Source organism: Bos indicus x Bos taurus, chromosome 2 (genome assembly GCF_003369695.1).
Source record: "Bos indicus x Bos taurus breed Angus x Brahman F1 hybrid chromosome 2, Bos_hybrid_MaternalHap_v2.0, whole genome shotgun sequence".
Lineage (NCBI taxonomy): Eukaryota > Metazoa > Chordata > Mammalia > Artiodactyla > Bovidae > Bos > Bos indicus x Bos taurus.
This window is the reverse complement of record NC_040077.1, coordinates 135,332,295-135,353,609: the sequence shown is the minus strand read 5'-3', so window position 1 is coordinate 135,353,609 and position 21,315 is coordinate 135,332,295. Positions and strand designations below refer to the sequence as shown.

Genomic DNA, 21,315 nt, shown 5'->3' with positions numbered 1-21,315 from the left:
TCCCAGGTAGCACAGTGGTAAAGAACCCACCTGCCGAGCAGAAGATGAGGGTTTGATCCCTGGGTCAGGAAAATCCCCTACAGGAGGAAATGGCTACCCACTCCAGTGTTCTTGCCTGGGCAATCCCACGGACAGAGGAGCCTGGGGACTACAGTCCACGGGGTCGCAAAGAGTTGGACACGACTGAGCACCACCACCATCCATCCCCTCCTACCAGTGGGGAAACGGAACCATCAGCTGTAGGCCTGCTGCTTTTCTTTGTGGGAATTTACTTTTTTCCAAATGTAAAATCACAAAATCAAACATGCTTCTTCAAACAAAACATTCCTTCCTCCACCCTAGAGATTCGGACCTGCCTGCCTCCCCCTTTTGAAATGGACCCAGTGCCTTCAGGAATGCAGGGAAGTTGAGGCCCACTGAGGATGGACATCTGAGCTACTGTTAGAACAGACAGGACACATCGCTGTTTAGTTTCAAAAGCATGCTTTCCTCTATGGTTTCCTCCCCATTCCATGTGGAGAAGGCACCCGAGCTTCTGAGACGGGAGGGGCAGTACGTGGGCTTCTGCCATTTTATCCACGAACAAGCGGAAGCCAGAGTGCCTCACTGGAGACTGCAGGACAATCAAGAAAACAAAGGCATTCTCCCCACAGGTCAAGTAACTGATGCCTCCTCAGTCTGGTTGGGCGATGGGTCAAGGCCAGACTTTAGGAGTTTAAGGCCTTGAAGGCAGGGCCAGGGGGCACAAGGGCTTCCCAGGTGGCACAGAGGTAAAGAACCCTGCCGCCAATGCAGGAGAGGGGATTTCAACCCCAGGGTCGGGAAGAGCCCCTGGACAAGGGCGTGGCAACTTACTCCTGTATTCTTGCCTGGAGAATCCCAAGGACAGAGGAGGCTGGTGGGCTACAGTCATGGGATCGCAAAGGGTCAGACACGAGTTAGTGACCAAACAGCAGGGGACACAGAACCCCAGACTGCTGCTGGGTCTCAGTTCCAGTCGACCCTACCACCTTGCAGCTTCTAGGCCCTGAGCAACTGGCTTAGTCTTCAATTTCCCGTTTTGGCATAAGGAGCTAATAATCCCTGTTTGGGGGTTATTACCGTCCGGAGCAGTAAATGCAAGCCTGTGGGAAAAGCCCTCCGTCCAGTGTGGCTTCCGGGCCAGAGCCCGCCTCACGCTCCCTGCGACCGGCCACACCCCGGGCCCAGGGCGCGCCCCCGACGCGAGACGACGCGGGGACGCGGGCGGTTCGGGCGCCAGCCCCTCTCGACCCCGCCCGCCTCTGGCCCCGCCCCCGGCCCGCCACTGCCCCGCCCACCTCTGGCCCCGCCCTTACCCCCGCCCTCCGGCCCGGCCCGCTCGGCCTGCGCGGCAGCGGCGTTGGCGCGCGAAGGTAGGAATCCGGCGGCGCGCCCTGCCGTGAGCCAGGGGCTCGGGCGCGCACGGCGGGCGGCGGCCGCGGGTGGGGCGGGTCGCGGGCGCGCGCGGAGGCGGGGAGGCGGGCGCACGCGGAGGCGGGCCGGAGCCCCGGGCCTGGGGCATGGGGGCCTCAGGGCGCGCGCCGCCCCTCGCGCTCCCCGGCCCGCCGCTGGCGGACAGCGCCCGCGGCCTCTGCGGACGTCCTGCCCGCCGTCCGGCTCCAAATCCCGCCCGATTGCCGCGGCCTAGGGTGGGCGGGAGGAGGCGGGGGCTCGCCCGGGACAGGCCTTTCCCAACTCCGCCACCAGCAGGCATCCCTTCCTGCGCTTCCGGTGGGCCAGGCGCCGGCCCTGCCCCCCATGCTTGGGATTTTGTTTCAGTGCAGCCTGCGAAGTCGCAAGAAGTCCCCTTTTGCCCATGAGGAGACTGAGGCCCAGCGCGGTCCACTGAGTTCCCCAACATAGCAAACCCTGCAGGGATTTGGGCCCTCCTGGGGCCTCTCACCGTGGGGCCTGAGACCCCCATCTCTGGGGTTGCCCTTGTGAGCCGGCTCCCTTGTGATTTTTATGCGCTCTGAGCCGTTGCCTGCCTTCCTGGGGACCAGTCTCCCCAGGTCCCTCTGGGACCTCTACTTGTCTTGGGGATTGGGAGACGGTTGGAGGGAAGCGACACTCGGGTACCATCTGTTCTCATCTGAGATTCCCTGTTTTCCATAGCTAAGCTCACAGCAGGTGCTTACCAACCAAATCCTGTGACCGGATCAGAGCAGAGGCTAAGGCCAGGGCAGGCTCCTCAGTCAGGAAAGACCTCAGGAGTCAGAAACGGATCTTGGAGATTTCTTTGACTTAGTTCCTCTTCTCCCGTGTTTCTCTCAAGCCCTGGGTCAGCCCTTGGAGACTAGGTACCCCTCCCACCCCGGAGTCCGCTGTGGGGGACACGGCCCGGTTTTTAACCTTGGGCTCCTGAGATGTGGCTGGTGTTGAATATGTGTTCCTGGGGTCCTTGTGGGATCCTTTTCTGTGGAGAATACACAGGCCAAGACTTGCCCTGTGTGACCCCGACAAACCCAGGGAAATTTTCTTTTCCTTTCTATTTTTTTCTTTTTCATTTAGTTTCTTATATTACTATTTGTCTCCTAGCATTCCTTCACTCACTCAACAACTGTTAATGGTATTTGGAGCCTTAAGCTCTGCAGAGACACCAGTAAGCAAGGCCAACTTGGTTCCTGCCCTTGGAGCAGACCAACAGCATACCTGTAGGAAAAAAAATTTTTTTTGGCTGGAAGATCAGGGTTTACACTCTCAGAAGGTGACATTTTTGGCCGAGGTCTGGTTGAGAAGCAGAAGTCGGCCGTGAAAGGAAAGGGGAAGAGCATTGCAGGCGGAGAAGGTGACAGGTGCAAAGGCCCTGAGCTGCAGCCTGCTTGGTGTGTTTAGAATCAGTTAGGCCAGCGTGGCTGGGGAGGAGTGCGCTGGGGGAGAGGAGAGATGAGGTGGAGAGGTGGACCAGGCTGGATCAGGCAGGCCTTGTGGGCGTGGTAGGACTTTGAATTTTATTCTGAGCGTGATGGTAGCCAGAGTAGGGGTTGAACAGAAGAGGGATGTGTGAGACCAGATGGGTGGGGGACAAGAGCGGAAGTAGGGACACCCATGAGGAGCCATCTTAGCAGGCTGGGCAAGAGGTGGCAGTGGCTTATTTGATACACATCAGAAACCTAGGGTGGTGACTGGCATACAGTAAGTACTACATGGTAGCCATCCTGTGATTGTTTAAAACTTTGGAACCAGGCACACGTGGGTCTCACCTGTGGCTTCAGCTCTTCATGGCTGGATGTGTTGCTCTTGTTCAGTCACTCAGTTGTGTCCAGCTCTTTGCAAGCCCATGGACTGCAGCACGCCAGGCCTCCCTGTCCCTCACCATCTCCTGGAGTTTGCTCAAACTCATGTCCATTGAATTGGTGATGTCATCCAACCATCTCATCCTCTGTCACCTTCTCCTTCTGCCCTCAGTCTTTCCTAGCATCAGGGTCTTTTTCCAATGAGTTGACTGTTCTCATCAGGTGGCCAAAGTATTGGAGCTTCAGCGTTGATTTTCTTTAGGATGGACTGGTTTGATCTTGCCATCCAAAGGACTCTCAAGTCTTCTCCAGCACCACAGTTAGAAAGCATCAATTCTTCGGTGCTCAGCCTTCTTTATGGTTCAGCTCTCATATCTGTGCATGACTGCTGGAAAGACCTGACTAGACGGACCTTGGTCAGCAAAGTAATGTCTCTGCTTCTTAATATGCTGTCTAGGTTGGTCATAGCTTTCCTTCCGAGAAGCAGTCGTCTTCTAACTTCAGGGCTACAGTTACCATCTGCAGTGACTTTAGAGCCAAGAAGAGGAAGTCTGTCACTGCTTCCACCTTTTCCCCATCTATTTGCCATGAAGTGATAGGACTGGATGCCATGATCTTAGTTTTTTTAATAGTGAGTTTTAAGCTCGTTTTTTCACTCTCCTCTTTCACCCTCATCTAGAGGCTCTTTAGTTCCTCTTCGCTTTCTGCTTTAGAGTGGTATCATCTGCATATCTGAGGTTGTTGATATTTCTGTCAACAGTCTTGATTCCAGCTTGTAACTCATCCGTGACTGGATGACTTTGAGCAAATAATTTTTGGTGTGGAGAGAGGAAAGGAAAGTGTTATTACTTGCAATAAGTAAGGAGAACACCTGGGATTGTTCCTAAAATAGTGTTTCTGAGCAAATCATTTAACTGCACCCAGGCTTATTGTTGTCATCTGTAAAGTGAGTAGAATAGTAGCAGCGTCCAGGGCTGTCGAGAAGGTTTAAGCAGATAAGGTAGAGGTGCAAAATTTTAGGCACAGGGTCTGGCTCATGGTAGGTTCAGTATTTTTATCATAATTTCTAGTCAGCAACTGGAGAATAAAGAAGGGATAATGGGTAAGAGCAGCTGGTACATTTGAGATTCATGAGTAGCCTTTGAGGAACTTTTTGGCTAGTGCCTGCAGCTGGACCTGGCAAATGGCAGCTTTGCGGGGTGGACAGAGGACTAAGCAAGAGTGGGGAGGGAATGAGTGCAAAGGGTGTCTTCTCTGTATTAATTCACCCAACAATGGCTGAGGGGCTACAGTGCACCAGGCAGGGTTCTAGATTGGGTACTGGTACTGGTGATGATAGCACTAATAATAGCCAACCCGAAGGACTTCCCTGACGGTCCAGTGGTTGGGACTCTGCATTTCCACTGCAGGGGGCTGGCGTTCCATCCCTGGTGGGTGAACTGAGATACCTCATGCTGGCCACCACAAAACAAACAAATAAAGACCAGTGGTATTAATTACATAACAGTGGGGAGTCATTAAGGTAATTCTGGCTGATGCGATGGGCTTCCCTGGTAGCTTAGCTGGTAGAGAATCCACCTACAATGCAGGAGACCCTGGTTCAATTCCTGGGTCGGGAAGATCCCGTGGAGAAGAAATAGGCTACCCACTCCAGTATTCCTGGGCTTCCCTGGTGGATGAGACAGTAAAGAATCCACCTGCAACGTGGAAGACCCCGGTTCGATCCCTGGGAAGGAATCCCTGGAGGAGGGCATGGTAACCCGCTCCAGTGTTCTTGCCTGGAGAATCCCATGGACAGAGGAGCCTGGCGGGCTACAGTCCATGGGGTCTCAGAGTCGGACACGACTGAACAACTAAGCACAGCACAGCTGATGTGATAGTGAAATCCTGAAATCTCAGTGACGTAGCACAAAAGAAGTTTATTTCTCATTCATGAGAAGTCCTGTTAAGTGCTTTCTACGTGGTGACCTACAGACCCAGACCCCTTCCAGCTTGTGGCTCTAGCATTCTCTAGGAACTCCGCGTTATTTCCTTCCAGCTGGGGGACAGGGAAGGAGAGAAGTCCTCGTGGGAGGTTTTCATGGGCCAGGTCTGAAGTGGCAGACTTTAGTTTTGTCTTAATTCTGCTGTTGCTGTTCAGTTGCTCAGTCATGTCGGACTCTTTGAGACCCCATGGGCTGCAGCACGCCAGGCTTCCCTGCCTTCACTATCTCCCGGAGCTTGCTCAGACTCATGTCCAAGTCGGTGATACCATCCAACCATCTCATCCTCTGTCGTCCCCTTCTCCTCCTGCCTTCAAAGTTTCCCACCATCAGGGTCTTTTCCAATGAGTCAGTTCTTCGCATCAGGTGGCCAAAGTATTAGTTTCAGCTTCAGCATCAGTCTTTCCAATGAATATTCAAGACTGATTTTCTTTAGGATTGACTGGTTTGATCTCCTTGCAGTCCAAGGAGAGTCCAAGATTCTCAAGAGTCTTCTCCAACACCACAGTTCAAAAGCATCAATAATTCTGCTAGTGAGAACTAGATCACATGGCCATATCTGACTGCAAAGGAGTCTGGGAAATAGCTTCTAGCCATTTCCCATAGAAGAACTGGAAATGTTCTTTGGTGAACACACAGCAGCTCCTGTCATACCATATCCTGGTACATAGCTAAGCGTGAATCATCTTATTTAAAACTCATGGTAAAAGCAGGCACTGTTATTATCCCATTTTACAGATAAAGAAACTGAAGCAAAGTCATTGGCCCGGGGTCACACAGCTGTTGGGAGGCACAGCCAAATCCAGGCAGTCAGATGCTAAAGCTGTAATATCCAGAGCTTTCCATGAGGAATTCAGTGGTTATTTTGACAGCTGGATGGAAGCTATGAACATTAGAAAGTGCACATACACACAGGGTTTAGTATGGTTTCTCGGGCTCTGTGATAGAACCCAGAAGGACTGACGGGGAGAACTCTGTGGGCAGAGCCAAGGGCATCTGACTCCCTGCCCCCATCCCCTAGGGCCCTGGTGGGGAATAATTTAGTTCAGTTCACCAGGCGCATCTGGGCCCCCTCTCTGCCCATCTGGGAAAGCAGGGCTGCAGAGCTTGGCTGGGGGTGTTTGTGGCCCCCCTCTGCTCTGGCTGTGGGTGTGCAGCCTGTAGGGGGGCGTTTCTGGAGGCTGTGTCTGGAGGTGGGAAGATGGAGCCCCAGGTTTTTGTGGTGAGAGCTCCCTGCCTCTGAGTCTAGTTTTGCCTGAATCCGGCCTTGGTTGTCATGGCAACATCCAGGCACTTATTTTTTTGGCCCCGTGTGTTGGCTCCTGGTTTTCCATTCCTGGTTTTCCATTTCCAGAGTAGATTCCCTAGTTGGGGACAAGGGGTTTCAGGCTCAGCTTGGACTGTTGTACATTTATACGGCACCTGCTGCATTCCTCGGTCTGACCTAGACAAGGTTGGTAGAGCCTTGGAGTGCAAATGCCCCTGCCTTGCCCTCAGGCCCTCTGGGAGGCTGCCTGGCTTAAGTGGAAAGAGTTTAGGGCTGCTTCCCCTTTCTGCAGCAGCCGCAGTTTGGAATAGGTGAGAGCCCCCAGCTCTCTGCGCCTGGTTTTCTCATCAGGAAATGGGTTGAGGTGAGGATTCAAAGTGATCGCATGAATGTGACACAGTGTTAGAGCAGAGAGCACCCGGAGGCCGGGGGTCAAGAGGTAGCAGGAGCCCAGACGGGCGACGCCAGCGACAGAGGGAACAGCAGCCGCCTTGCTCTGACTGCTGGTGACGTGCCAGCCGTGGTCAGACCCCTTACTCGGTTCAACCCATTTAATCCTCACGGTGACTGTCAGTTTCACGAGAATGCTGAGTCTCGGTGACTCGTGGGTCACACTGCCAACAAGTGGCAGGGCGGGACTCCGCTGTGGCCCTGATTCCGGACCTGACGGCCTACCCGCGGCGCCGCACAGCCTCCTTGCCCCAGGGGAGGAGCGGTGGGAGGCTGGGGGTGGAGCTCGGCGCCCCAGGGCCGGGGTACAGCGACCGTGCGGGTTGGATTTTCGGATGAACGAAACCAGTATGGCTCACACATTCACTCTAAGCCCGGCGCTCAGTCACACGCCCTTTGCCCCCAGATGCCGCCCTGAGACGGGTGCCAATGTTTGCTCCCTGCGCAGGGACACTGAGGCTCACAGAGGCGGAGCTGCTTCCCCTGGGACGCTGCCCGGAGGGAGGCGTGGCGGGAGTTGGGTGGGGAAGGGGGATTCGGTTCCGTGCCTGCACTGGGCAGTTCCGCAGCCCGCTCCTGATGTGTGAAGTCCTCCGAGCGCCTAAACACATTTTCAGCAAAGCGTGTGACCCCTTTTCTGGGTCAGTAAAGATGATCTTGAAGACTGGCCTTTCCCGCCGCCTGGATGTGTGTGTGTGTGTGTGTGTGTGTGTGTGTGTGTTAGGGAGGGTCTTCACCTCCACGCCCTCCCCCTCCCCACCCTTCCCTCCGTTTCCCACTCCTCCCCTTCCCCTCCCCCCCGCCCCTCCCCCCGCCCCTCCCCCCCGCCCCTCCCCTCGCCCCTTCACGTCTCCTCCTCCTCAGTCCTCCACCACCGGGCTCCCCTCCCCCACCCTCCTTTCCCCTCCCCGGCCCCGCCCACCCCGTGATCACGTGGGGCCCGCCGGATTTAAGCCTAATCTGCCCGGCGCTCAGCCGGCGGTCTGGCTGTGGGGGAGTCTGGGTGGGTCTCCTGGGCCCTGGCAGAGGCCTGCAGAGGGTGCCCACGGGCGCCCTCCATGAGCTTGGGGCTGGAGCAGTCGTTGGAGGTGGTTATCCAGGTGGGCCCGGGGCTGTGCCCCGTGCAGGGCAGGGGCGCGGAGCCTCGCAGGAGAGGGTGAGGGGCGGCGCGTCTCAGGGTGCGGGCGTGGGTGCGCCGGGGGTCCCCCGCTTGCAACTCTCGCCCTGGGTTGGGGTGGAGGGTTCTGGGGTTCAGTTCCGGGCTCTGTCCAGTGCTCCTCGAGTGAAGGGGAGTCCTCACCTCCAGGTTTTAGGGTTGGGGTGACGCCTGCTAGCACTGTGGGGTCCTCGCCCGTCCTGGGCGGGAGCCCCCGGCACGCCGCCTGCCCGGGGCTGGGTCTGTGAGTGGGCCGTGCCTTTGGTTCGCTTCTCGGGCCCCCGCGGGCCTCCTTCCCAGGGCAGGGGCGCACGGAGCGTCCTCCGGTTGGGCTTCGTGCGAGTCTGACTCGCAAGCGCCCTTCCGGGCGGGGTTTCTGGAGCGCCTCCTGGGCACCCATGTCTCGGGTGGCAGCACTGTTTCCTTGCCACCCACGCCAGGGAGCCCCGGGTCTCAGCCCCCCCGCAGATCCTCCCGCTTTCCCCGCAGACTCTGCAGAGGAGCGTCCTGGGGTCGGGCCTGGCCCAGGACTCGCGGCCCGCCGGCCTGTCTGCCCGCATCAGGGAGATCGTCACCCGCAGCCTCTGCCAGCCTGAGAGCGCAGGTACCGCTCCCTGCGCCCGCCCTGCCCCAGACACTCCTGCGTCCCGTTTCCCAGTCCTCTCCACAGTCATGACGACGGTAACGACTGCAGCTTCCATTTCTTGAATCCTCACTGTGAGGCAGGCACGGACCCATGATGGAGGGTCCCATTTTACAGATGAGGAAACGGAGGCTCTGAGGTGTCCTTTGCTTAGACTTGTCTCCACGTGCTGCTGTGAGAAGGCGGGGCTGAGCATCCCCTCCTTGCTTGCAGGCAGCCTGCTGCGAAGACTAAACCCCAAACACAGCGTTCTCTGCCAGGGAAGGGCTGACCTGGGTGAATCCAAGACAGTGGGGAGAAGGCAACTCAGCTTAGCTCAGGGCTCTGTAGACGGCCTGGGGTTGGCAGTGCCCGTTCTCCACCTGGACAGGAAGGCTCATGGGCCCCCAGGCCCCTGGAGGGCGGCCCCCACAACCTCCTATGTGCTTTGAGAGTCTGGGAAAGACCCCCTCAGCTGCAGCTCCCCGCGGGGACCCTGTCTGTTTTCCTGCCTCCAGGGATGGGTGGGGCACCCGTATGGGGAGGCGGTCCCTCTGGACACAGATGGAGGCCAGTCCTGTGCCCGCTGTCCTGCAGGCCCAGCCCCCGAGATGGCCTCTGTGCTGTCGCTGCAGGAGGAGAACCAGCTGCTGCAGCAGGAGCTGTCCCGCGTGGAGGACCTGCTGGCCCAGAGCCGGGCGGAGCGCGACGAGCTGGCCATCAAGTACAGCGCGGTCAGCGAGAGGGTGGGTGCTGCAGGGCGCAGGGCGCGGGGCTCCCCAGCCTTGGGGGTGGGAGGCAGCCTGGGCAGCGTGCCCTGGGGGAAAGGTGGGCCCCGGAGCCAGGCAGCCTGTGTTCAAGTTGCGACTCTGCCCACTCGAGTGGCCTTGAACACGTGTCTCCACTCTGCACGCCTGCTGTCCACAGTGGGGACAGTAACGACACGGAACTGCGAGGAACCGATGGGACGAGGGGATGAAGTGCCAGGAGCCTGGGTGTTTCATCCCCGGCTGTCCTGGGTTGGGTGGGGCACAGAGAACAAGACCCCCAAGAGTGCCCCGCCGCCCCTTGAGTCTCTGGGCACCGCTTTGTACCCACATGTACCTGGGCCTTGGGGTCCACCCAGCAGGCTGGGGTGGGCACAGACCTGGCCCGCTCTCCCAGGTGAGGCCCCACCAAGGAAGGAAGGGGTAGCCGGGCCTGCGTCCAGGTCCAGACAGGGTTTGTGTCCGGGGGCCTGTGTAGCGGGGCCGGGGCAGGAGGTCGGTGTGCTGGGTGCAGGTCATTCTCAGTGCGTTGTCTCCTTTAGGCCGCCAGGCTCGGGGCAGGTGGCCCTGGGGAGGTGATGGTGGCTGCAAGCTGGTGAGAGAGCTGCATGCGGGAGGGAGTGTGTGTGCCCGTGGGAGGGGTGCGTGGGTGGTAATGGAGTAACACATAATAGTGTCTGTGGGTTATTGAGCCCCTGCTGTGTGCCGAGTGTGTGCTGGGAGCTTGGCGTTTAAGATACAGAGGTTGGGGCCCTTCCGACGCCCGTGTAATACAGGAGCTCACTGAGGCTCAGAGCGGGAGCACGCCGTGCTCCGAGTCACACAGCCCGGGGCTCAGCACTGTGGCTTTGTTTCCTGGGGCTGGGAAGAGGCCACTGGGCTGGGCGTCCCAGCCGGCAGCTGGTCCTGGGAGAACGGGAAGGACCTCAGATACGACCCCCTAATACTGCAAGCGGAAAGCTGAAGCTGGCCCAGGGTCCCCTGAGCGGGACTGGTAGAACCAGGGTTGCCCAGGACTCACTGAGCTGGGCCTGTCTACACAAGGGCTTGTGACCCCGCGGTGGGAGGGGGAGGAGTGATCTGTGTCTCCCTGTGGGTGTGGGCTGTGCCCATGTCCTGGCATCCGCCCGCCGGGATAAGCCCCCGGCTTGTTGGGACTTGCAGAGAAGCAGGGCGGGGGGCCTAAAGCGGCCCCCGGCACTGGGCACAGCGCAGAGCTCGTTTTCCCAGAGTTTGCAGGGAGTATGGGGGGCAGGCTGGGCTGATGTGCATTGTTGGTGGTGGCTGAGCCAGCCCCTCCCGCTGAGGCCAGTCATCCTGGGGCCCCTGGCACAGTGTCAGGCCCCGGGGGGAGGCTGCCTCTTAAATGCCAGCTTCTAACCAACAGTGGGGGCAGCACAGCCCCCCGGCTGGGAGGGGAAGGGAAGAAGAGGTGGAGGGGGCCGCTCCCTTTCCTGCGAGCGCGCGGCTGGGGGGCTGCGTTAGTCTAGGAAGTTCCCTCCTGTGGCTGGGGAAGCTGGGATAGCATGCAGAGGGAGCCTGGCGTGAGACTGTCCCCTGTGTGCGGTGGTGTGCGTGGGCCCCCCTGGTTAGATGAGGATGACCTTGAGGCCTGTCCTGGGGGTGGGTCCCCAGGGAACATCAGAGCCTGGAGATAGCCTCATCAGCAGTGGGGAGACAGGCCCAGGGAGGGCATCGTGGGGCCAAGCCCGCTGGTAGAGCTGGGCTGAGCCCCTGGCCTGGGCGCCGCAGCCCTGGGACATCGTCCCTCTCGGCTGCCCACGTGGCGCTGGGCTGCGGGCGGTGGGGCCTGCAGCCACAGCAGTGCATGTGGCCTGGCTTGAGGTTGTTCGGACCCCTTAAACTCCTAGCGGGGTGGAGCTAAGGTCGTGATCTGTGTCCAGAGGCTGCGTGTGGGGAGGCTGAGGTGGTGACCCCCCGGGTCAGAGGGCGGACCTTGGGTCCCTGTGAGGCCCCCGCTCTCCTGTCCCTGAGGAGCAGGTGTTGGGCCAGCCCCGCTCCCGCAGTGTCCATGGTAACCTGGACCCGGTGATCGGAGCGGCAGGCAGTGGAGCGGGGGTTGCTAGGGGAGACAGTAAACTTCTTTCATCCTTGGCTTGGGAGCAGCCTGCTTCCCTTTGGACTTATGAGTGAAATTGAAAGGCAGAGTTTGTGGCAAGAGGTGGGGTGTGGCTGGAGGGGCAGGGGTCTGGCCATGAGCCCTGGGAAGCAGCGGAGCACCAGCAACGGCAGGGACCCCTCTAAACCCGAGAGACGGACAGCGCCTGGTTCACACAGCAGCAGGGACCCCTGTAAACCCCAGAGACGGACAGCGCCTGGTTCACACAGCGGCAGGGACCCCTCTAAACCCGAGAGACGGACAGCGCCTGGTTCACATAGCAGCAGGGACCCCTGTAAACCCCAGAGACGGACAGCGCCTGGTTCACACAGCGGCAGGGACCCCTGTAAACCCCAGAGACGGACGGTGCCTGGTTCACACAGCGGCAGGGACCCCTCTAAACCCAAGAGACGGACAGCGCCTGGTTCACACAGCGGCAGGGACCCCTCTAAACCCGAGAGACGGACAGCACCTGGTTCACACAGCAGCAGGGACCCCTCTAAACCCAAGAGACGGACAGCACCTGGTTCACACAGCTGTGTGAGACACACACCGCGGCCACCGTCAGACCCTTTCTACATGTACATGTGCATGCGTGCAAGTCGCTTCAGTCGTGTCTGATGCTTGGTGACCCCATGGACCATAGGCCACCAGGCTCCTCTGTCCATGGATTCTCCAGGCAAGAATAGTGGAGGGGGTTACCATGCCCTCCTCCAGGGGATCTTTCCAACCCAGGGATCGAACCCAGGTCTCTTATGTCTCCTGCATTGATAGGTGGGTTCTTTACCATTAGCGCCACCTGGGAAGCCCTTCTATATATACACACCAACAGCCCACCAGGAGGATGCACTCAGATTCACAGAAGCTGCACCAGACACACGCCATCCAGCCTGCACGCACAGCCACACGCCGTGGCGTGTCTGGTGTGCCCACATGGCAGACAGCCCAGTGCTGGCTGGACACATACAGCCAGACACAGGTGTGCACAGATGCACGCAGAACCCCCCTTGTACAACTGTGCATACAGGCGTACAAATGCATGGACAGTAGGCACACACGCAGATGTACCCATCTGCTTCACCACAGCGTACACCTTGGACAAGAGATGCCAGCTCACCTCGGTCCCCATGAAGGCCCAGACACAGACACACAGGGTCACACATGGAGACAATTGACAAAACACACCCCCCCACGCCCAGGAAGCACCTGCTTGATGCTTGACACACACACAGCATCCCGGTGCCACGGCCAGCACAGACGCTCTGCCCTTCACCTGGCTTGGGTGGACTCCACGCAGATACTGGCCACGGGCTTGCTGCCCGCCCTCTAGGGAGAGAGACCCCCTGCATATCGCCTGCTCCTGCACCCTCAGACCAGGTTCCCCCAACATGAGCTGCAGCTGCCACACAGCCTCCGTGGGCACAGTGCCCGGGGTGGGGGTGGAGATGAGGCTGTTCTCAGCTGGCTGGCTCCCTGAGCTTCTGGCACACTGCTTAAGCCCGGCCTGGAGGGCCGGCCTGGCCTGGGCCCCTGGTCTGCATGGGTGACGGTCGTCGTCCTCGACGTTGGCCTCCCTGGGACCGGACGTGGGTGGGTGTGTGAACGGATGCCCTGCCCCGCCTCTCGAAGGCCAGGCTCTGGGCTTGGCCCTGCTGTCAGTCCACTCTGGGCGCCATCCTCCTCTGAGCCTTTCCATCCTTGGCTGCCTCCTTCCTCCTTTCTAGATGGCTGGAGGAGGATGGGGGCCCCCTGGGACCAGCAGGTCCCTGGAGGAGTGAGGGGGTTTGGGCTAGTGGAGGCCGTCAGAGCCGGCAGGCGTCCTGCCGCTGACCCCAGGGTCGGGTGATGAAGGGGCTTCAGGCTGCCTGGGCGTGGGGGACGGGGTGGGTTGGAGGCCCCCAGTGAGGGGGAGCGGAGAGCTAGGGGCCAGGCTGGGCTGGGAGGCCGTTCATAAGCCACGCCACGTGTCAGGACACTTGTGCTCGCCTCTTAGAAACCTGAGTACTGTGCGTGGGCAGTGGGAGGCGGGTGAGTCCGTCGGTGTCAGTCTGGGGTGTTTGAGACGACCTGAGTGTGTAGTGTGTGTGCATGTCTCTGAGCTCGCATGTGCGCATGTGTACTGATGCCTCAGTGTATTGCATGTGCTCGTGCTGTTACATCATCAGCATGCTATTCTGAGCAAAATCCAGGTTTCCTGAGAGTTCGGGTGGCATGGCGTGGATCTAACAGTTGCCCACGCAGGGCGCTGGGTGATTTGGAGCATGCCCAGGGCCCTCAAGGTTTGCCCCAGGGGCATCTTGTGTTTTGTGTGCACACGTGTGTGGGCCCACCTACTTGTGTCCCTGCACACCCTGTCTGTGTGTCCCTGCTTGCCTCCTCTGTGTTTATGCTTGGCCGTGCACAAGTGCACTGTGTCCTGGGCTTGCCCACCTGGGCCTGCAAGGCATCGTGGGTCGGGGTCCAGCCTGGCGCCCCCTACAGAGGCCTGAGCCTGCCTTCTGGGGAGGCGCAGGACTCACCCGGGGCCCTTCCCCGCAGCTGGAGCAGGCTGTGCGGCGGGAGTCCGGGGAGCCGGCAGCCCAGGAGCCCAGGGGGCTGGCCCTGCAGAGCGTGGAGCTGCGGCGGCAGCTGCAGGAGGAGCAGGCCTCCTACCGGCGCAAGCTGCAGGCTTACCAGGAGGGCCAGCAGCGGCAGGCGCAGCTGGTGCAGCGGCTGCAGGCCAAGGTCGGGCCGCCGCCCCGCCCCCGCGCACCTTTCCTCCCCCAACCCCAAGCACCGCGGCTGACCCGCTCTCCGCCCACCCCCAGATTCTCCAGTGCAAGAAGAAGAGCTCGGAGACGGAGCAGCAGCTGCTGGAGAGATGCACAGAGCTGGAGCAGCTGCGGCTGCGGGTGGGCGCCGGGGGGGCAGGGCTGACCCTTCCTGCCCTGCCCAGTCTGACGCCCCTGCTTCCATACCCCTCAGGACGCAGGGCACAGCCAGGACCTGGAGAGCGCCCTCATCCGCCTGGAGGAGGAGCAGCAGAGGTGGGCCCGCGGGGGGCGCGCGGGGGCCGGCCGCCCTCCGCCCAGGCACCCACCTGCTCTCCTCTGCCCCGCCCAGGAGCGCCAGCCTGGCCCAGGTGAACGCGCTGCTCAGGGAGCAGCTGGACCAGGCGAGCTCGGCCAACCAGGCCCTGCGGGATGATATCCGCAAGGTGACCAGTGACTGGGCGCGCGGCCGGCAGGAGCTGGAGCAGCGGGAGGCCACCTGGAGGCGCGAGGGCGAGGTGGACGAGGGGCTGGGGGCCGCGGGGCCGCGGGGCCCGGGGGTCCGGCCTGACCCCAGGGCACGGCCTCACTGGGTTGGCGGGGGAGGGGCCTCGCGCCACCTGGGCCCTTTGATTCTGCAGCAAGAACACCGGCGTGGGTTGTCACGCCCTTCTCCAGGGCATCTTCCCGACCCAAGGATGGAACCCGGGTCTCCTGCACTGCAGGCAGTTCTTTACCATTTGAGCCACCAGGGAAGCCCCATGAGGGAGGAAAATGGCTGTCATAATAATAGCCCTGATTAGTGTGTATTGTGTGAGAGGCGGGCGTTTTCTCCTCTGATCCTCTTAACTTACATGGACGGTGTTCCTGTCCTCCTGAGGAGAGGTTGAGCTGCTGCCCGGTCGTGCGGCAGGCAGCTGGGATGCAGACCGAGGTCTCAGGCATCTTCTGCCCTTCCCCGTGGAGGCTTTGACACCCAGCTCCCTGGGCCAGGGGGAGGTGGGGGCTGGTGAGCGAGGCAGCTCCGACCCAGCCTTGCAAGCCGGCGCTGGTGACGGGACACGCGCCCCCGCGGCGGCCCTCGGGACGTTCCGCGCGGGTGGGACCTGGGCCTGCCGCCCCGGCCCCTCACTCAGCCCCTCCGTCCCCCCAGTCTTTCAACGCCTACTTCAGCCACGAGCATAGTCGCCTGCTCCTCGTCTGGAGGCAGGTCGTGGGGGCCCGACGGCTGGTCAGCGAGGTGAAGACGGCCACCGAGAGGTGAGGCTGGCGGCGGAGGGGTCGCTCGCGGAGGCGCGGCCGCGGGACACCGCCCAGCTGGGCTTCAGTCCGACCAGACCCGCCTGCTGTGTGCCGGCCTTGGGAGACGCAGAGGCACCTAGTAATAATTAACTCTTAGCAGATCAGGGCAGTCATTTCGTATTTGCTTAATGTATTTACTAAACTGACTGTGACTAAATAGTCATATTTTACTAAACTTATTTTTTTTAGTAAAAACTTTTTTTGTAGTTTTAATAATTTTTAGTAAAATTTTTTTTTTAGTTTAGAAACATTTTACTAAACTAAAAACAATTTTAGTGTTTACTAAATTTACTGTTTCCTAGTCACTACTAGTACCCTGGAGGAGGCCATGGCAACCCACTCCAGTATTCTTGCCTGGAGAATCCCCAAGGACAGAGGAGCCTGGCAGGCTGCAGTCCGTGGGGTCGCAAGAGTCAGACACGACGGAGTGACTGAGCACAGCACAGTCATTACTAGCAACTAGTAAACATCTACTGGATATTTGCTTCTAGCTAGGCTCCTTGTACCTTTTATTTCATTTCATATCCCCAGTGTTCCTTTGAGATAGGAACCGTAATAGTCCTCACTTTTCAGGGGAGGACATTGAAGCTCAGAGAGTTAGAGTGACTTTCCAAAGATCACAGAGCAGTAGGAAAGAGGCTGAGTCAGGATTTATCGCCCCTGTTTTTAATCCACTAGACTATTCAGTGTCTACTGCCAAGGACCTTGCAACCTCTAGGGAATTCCCTGGCAGTCCAGTGGTTAGGGCTCTGTGTTTTCACTGCTGAGGGTCCAGGTTCAATCCCTGGTCAGGGAACTAAGATCCCGCAAGCTGTGTGCGGCCAAAAATTTTTTAAATAAGAACAAAGGACCTTGCAGTCTCTAGACTGAGGAAATGAGTGGTCAGTGGCATGAAAGTGGAACAGAAAGGATGCCCCAGATGCTCAGAAGGATGGAAGGGGTTGTGAAAGTAAAAGTCGCTCAGTCGTGTCTGACTCTTTGCCTCCCCATGGACTGTACAGTCCATGGAATTCTCCAGGCCAGAATACTGGAGTGGGAAGCCTTTCCCTTCTCCAGGGGATCTTCCCAACCCAGGGATTGAACCCAGGTCTCCCGCATTGCAGGTAGATTCTTTACCAGCTGAGCCACCAGGGAAGCCCAAGAATACTGGAGTGTGTAGCCTATCCCTTCTCCAGGGAATCTTCCTTACCCCAGGAATCAAACTGGGGTCTCCTGCATTGCAGGTGGATTCTTTACCAACTGAGCTATGAGGGAAGCCCCCAAGGGAAGGGGTTGGGAGGCCGGAAAAATGCTTCATAGGGGAGATGGAATTTGCACTGACCCCAAAGGATAGGTAGGGTTTTAACTGGCAGAGCTGAGGGCCCTCCAGGGAGAGGGAACAGCAGGAGCAAAGGCTTGGAGGTGGGAGAAAGTGGTACCCAGTGGGGCTGAAGCAAAAGGCAAGTGAGCGGGAGGTCAGGTTGGAAAAGAGCCTCACAGGTCCCTTGCCACAGGGGACTTGGTGTCTGCCCCCGCCCACCTCCGCCACGCACAGCTTGTGGGATCTTAGTTCCCCGACCAGGGATCAAGCCTGTGCCCCTGCACTGGAAGCATGGAGTCCTAGGAACTGGAGCGCCGGGGAAGTCCCTTCCCACTTGCTCTTTGAGCAAGGGAGGCTGTGGGGAGAGCCCAGAGGCAGGCAGGCCAGTCTGTCTCCTTTTGTGCCTAAAGCATAAGTAACGACCTTTTGGTGAGATGTCTCATATTCACTCAGAATCCAGATTTCCAATTGACTCATCAGTATCACAGATGGTTTTGCTTTGGTTTTTGCATTTAAAATTGTTTGAATCAGGATCCACAGATGTTCACAAGGTGTGATTCATTGATTTGTCTTTTAAGTCGAATATTTTATTTGTTCCAGAAACTGGGACAGTTGTCCTCAGAGATGCCCACAGTCTGGATTCTGTGGTGTGCCTTAACAACTTTGTCCTCTGTACTTCTTGTAAATTGGATGTTGGATATAAGGCTTCATCAGATTGAGGTTCGGGTGGTTGTGTTTTGACACAGCTTCTTCATGGTGCTGTGTACCCTGCCGTCAGGAGCCTCTCTTTCTGTGTGTTGGCAGCCCTTGACAATCCATGCCAAGGTCCAGACATTCATCAGAGATTGCAGAATCGTGACGGTCTCACTCTGTCACTGCATCATGTATTAGCTGGAATTTTTCTACAAGAAGACACTTCCTCCTCTTACCATCTGATACCCAGTGGTACAGTTCATTCAGGAAAGGGAAGAATTTAACCTATTTGATATATTTAAAATATGTATTATTTTAAATTAGCATTTAACATTTTAGCATCTTGCTTTTGAATAATTCACCTAAGCACAAGATTCAAATTTTACAAGGTTTACTGTGAAGCGTCCCTCCCACCTTTGACCCAGACACTCAGGCACGTTTAATAGAAGCAAATACAGCAGACTGTACATGTTCCCCCTCCCCTGGCCTCTTCCACTGCTCTTTTAAAAAACAATATTTATTTATTTCTTTTTGGCTGCGCGGGCTTTTCTCTGGCTGCAGCAGGCAGGGCCCGCTCCCTTGTTTTGGCACATGGGCTTCTCGTGTTCTGGTTCTGTTCTGGTTGCAGAGCACGGGCGCTTGGGTGCTCAGGCTTCAGTAGGTGCAGCTCGTGGGCTCAGTAGTTGTGGCTCCCAGGCTTAGTTCTTCCACGGCATGTGGGATCTTCCCGGATCAGGGATCGAACCCGTGTCTCCTGCATTGGAAGTGGATTCTTTACCACTGAGCCACCAGGGAAGCCCCCATTGTCATTATAATGTACACCTGGAAGCCTAACCCCCAATCCAACCCCTGTTCTGTGTCCTCCACCAGGGACCTGCTGCAGCTGGGAGGGGAGCTGGCCCGCACCTCGAGAGCCGTCCAGGAGGCGGGCCTGGGGCTGAGCGCGGGCCTGCGGCTGGCCGAGAGCCGGGCCGAGGCAGCCCTGGAGAAGCAGGCCCTGCTGGAGGAGCAGCTGCGGAGCAAGGAGCTGCAGGAGCAGGAGCTGGCCCGGCTGCAGCTGCAGAGCAACCTGGACAAGGCCAACCTCAGTGCCAGGTGGGTTCTCGGAGGCGCCGCTTGAGGCAGGCCTCGCTGGAGTGCACGGCCGGGGGTCTGGGCCGGAGGGGTGTCTGTTCACCAGCCTTTCCCCTGCGGGCGCTTGGCCATCTCCCCAGGCCCTCCATTTGGCAGAGGGGAAGACAGAGGTTCAGAGGGCTCTTGCCCTAGGTTGAATTTCATGTTTGCAGTCCAGCCTCTGCTCCCAGTGGTAAAGAACCCCTCTGCCAGTGTAGGAGATGTAAGAGAGGCAGATTCAATCGCTGGGCAGGAAGATCCCCTGACCAGGAAAATCCCTCCTCCTCCTGGAGGAGGGCATGGCGACCCACTCCAATCTTCTTGCCTAGAGAATCCCATGGACAGAGGAGCCTGGCAGGTTACAGTCCATGGGGTCACAAAGAGTCAGACACAACTGAGTGGCTTGGCACGCAGCAGCACTCTGCTCCTGAGATCTAGGCAGGTCCCAGAGTGCTTCCCCATGAGATAAAGTGCCTGGTACCTCATTCGCACTCAGAGATGAGAAGTCTGCAGCCCAGAGAGGAGACAGACTTGCTCCAGGTCACACAGCAGGAGAGGCAAAGCCTAGCATCCCTGCCTCAGGTTTGGGGAAGCTGGGGGTTTGAGGAGAAGCTGGGTGGGCCTCCCATTCACCTGTGTAACTCTCCCAACTCCAGAGTGACCGAGCTGGCCCTGACAGTGGAGCGCCTTCAGGACCAGAATCTGGAGAAAGACCAGCTCAACAAAGTCCTCAGCGAGAAGCTTGAGGCCCTGGTGAGACGCGGGGTGGGACGGGAGGGACCGGACATAGGCTGAGGGCTGGGATGCTTGGGCAGCCCACTCAGAATCAGCATCACCCCTCGTTAACTGAGCACCTAATGTGTGCCAGCTTTAATGTGAGCACCTAGTATGTGCCAGCCGTAATGGTTAGCACACTCACTTCCTTTATCGCATTTCATCCTCTTAGCCATTCTGTAGCATGATCCCCATTACACAGATGAGGAAGCTGAGGCCCAAGAGAAAATACTTGGCCAGAGTCTGAGAGCCATGATGCTGGTGCGTCAGGACTGGAACTCATGCCTGTGCCCTGCTGGCCCAGGGCTCTTTCTGTTGGAACTCAGCTGCCTCCCCACCAGAGGGACACCCCTCATGGGTACTGCCTGGGTTGGTCATCCTGTGTGAGGTCTGGCCTGGATTCCACGTCCAGCTCTCTTCCAATAAGCTGTGTGCCCTGGGTCACACACTGTACCTCTTGGGGGCCTGGTCTGTTCAGTGAGGGCACTGGTGCCGCTGTGGGGTCTCCGAAGCCGCTGGCCTCTGGGCATGGCCTTCGAGGCGCCCTGGTAGGGAGACCGTGGAGTCTCTGACTAGGGCAGAGACCCTGACCACTCTTTCTTTGTCTTCCCAACACCACTCCAGGAATCCCTGCGGCTCCAGGAGCAGGCAGCCCTAGAGACAGAGGAAGGAGAGGGGCTGCAGCAGACCCTGAGGGGCATGGCACAGGTTGGAGCCAGGCCAGCACTGGCGGGGGCCTGGGCAGGGCCAGGGCAGGCGGGCCTGGACCACTGCGTCCCCTAGTGGCCTTCAGCTGAGCTGCAAGCGGTTGAGGGCCCTGGCGCCCTCCCTGCTGTTTAATGCCCCTTCTATTAATAAGTAGCTCAGCTCAAACTCTGCCCCGAGAGGAGGCACTGCCTGTTCCCTGCCCGTCTGAGAAAGGCTCTATGGTGTCTTCCCAGTAAATGGACGGCGTCCTGGTGGGCTGAGGGCTATCAAGAAGCCTTCTTTTGGGAGGGGCCTACGGTGTACTGCGGGGGCTGTGGTGAAGCTGGAGGCCAGGACTCCGGTGGCCACGTTGCGCACCACTAACCGCGCAGCTCCCCTCCCCCTCTCTCTTACCCGCCCCCAGGCCGTCCTGTCGGACACGGACAGCGGCGTCCAGTTAAGTGGCTCCGAGCGCACAGCGGACGCCTCAGACGGCAGCCTGCGGGGGCTCTCGGGGGCCCGGACCCCGTCCCCATCGAGGCGGCCCTCGCCCGGCCGCGGCCGCTCCCCGCGCCGAGGCCCGTCCCCTGCCTGCTCGGACTCCACTCTGGCCCTCATCCACTCAGCTCTGCACAAGCGCCAGCTACAGGTCCAGGTGGGACGGGGCTTGAGCACCCTGTGCTGGGGCTCCAGCCTGGGGGCGGGCCTGGGGCCTCCGTGAGTGGAGCCTGAGCACCCTAGGGAGGGAACCCTAGGGAGAGCCAGAGCCCCGGGAGAAGGCAGAGAGTCGGGACCGTCTGGAGTGGGAGGGGCTTGAGCTCCTGGGGGCGGAGCTAGAGTCCTAGTATGGGAGGAGCTTTAGCCGCTGGAGGCGGAACCTGAGGTGGAGCTAGAGTCCTGGTGTGGGAAGGGCTTGAGCCGCTGGGGGCGGAGCCTGGGCGGAGCTAGAGTCCTGGTGTGGGAGGGGCTTGAGCTACTGGGGTGGATCCTGGGCGGAGCTAGAGTCCTAATATGGGAGGAGCTTGAGCCACTGTGGGCGGAGCCTGGGGTGGAGCTAGAGTCCTGGTGCAGAGGGG

At 58.9% G+C, this 21,315-nt stretch overlaps 1 protein-coding gene across 10 annotated transcripts in view; it reads left to right on the top strand.

Annotated features, from left to right (window-relative positions):
* The first annotated feature begins 1,326 nt into the window (after window positions 1–1,326).
* The window catches only part of CROCC (ciliary rootlet coiled-coil, rootletin), a 51,163-nt gene continuing 31,174 nt past the window's right edge, over window positions 1,327–21,315 (top strand). For 2 of the 10 annotated variants that reach the window (XM_027522444.1, XM_027522400.1), the window contains exons 1-12: window positions 7,477–7,597; window positions 8,602–8,716; window positions 9,370–9,480; window positions 14,159–14,344; window positions 14,428–14,511; window positions 14,585–14,646; window positions 14,723–14,888; window positions 15,524–15,630; window positions 18,536–18,760; window positions 19,435–19,531; window positions 20,177–20,260; window positions 20,664–20,894. In XM_027522444.1, coding sequence (XP_027378245.1) covers window positions 7,536–7,597; window positions 8,602–8,716; window positions 9,370–9,480; window positions 14,159–14,344; window positions 14,428–14,511; window positions 14,585–14,646; window positions 14,723–14,888; window positions 15,524–15,630; window positions 18,536–18,760; window positions 19,435–19,531; window positions 20,177–20,260; window positions 20,664–20,894 — 1,530 coding nt within the window. In that variant the 5' untranslated portion in view covers window positions 7,477–7,535. Of the gene's footprint in view, window positions 1,395–7,475; window positions 7,598–7,916; window positions 8,113–8,601; window positions 8,717–9,331; window positions 9,481–14,158; window positions 14,345–14,427; window positions 14,512–14,584; window positions 14,647–14,722; window positions 14,889–15,523; window positions 15,631–18,535; window positions 18,761–19,434; window positions 19,532–20,176; window positions 20,261–20,663; window positions 20,895–21,315 lie in introns of those variants that run through there. The other 8 variants (XM_027522472.1, XM_027522418.1, XM_027522409.1 and 5 more) reach the window with 8 other exon arrangements.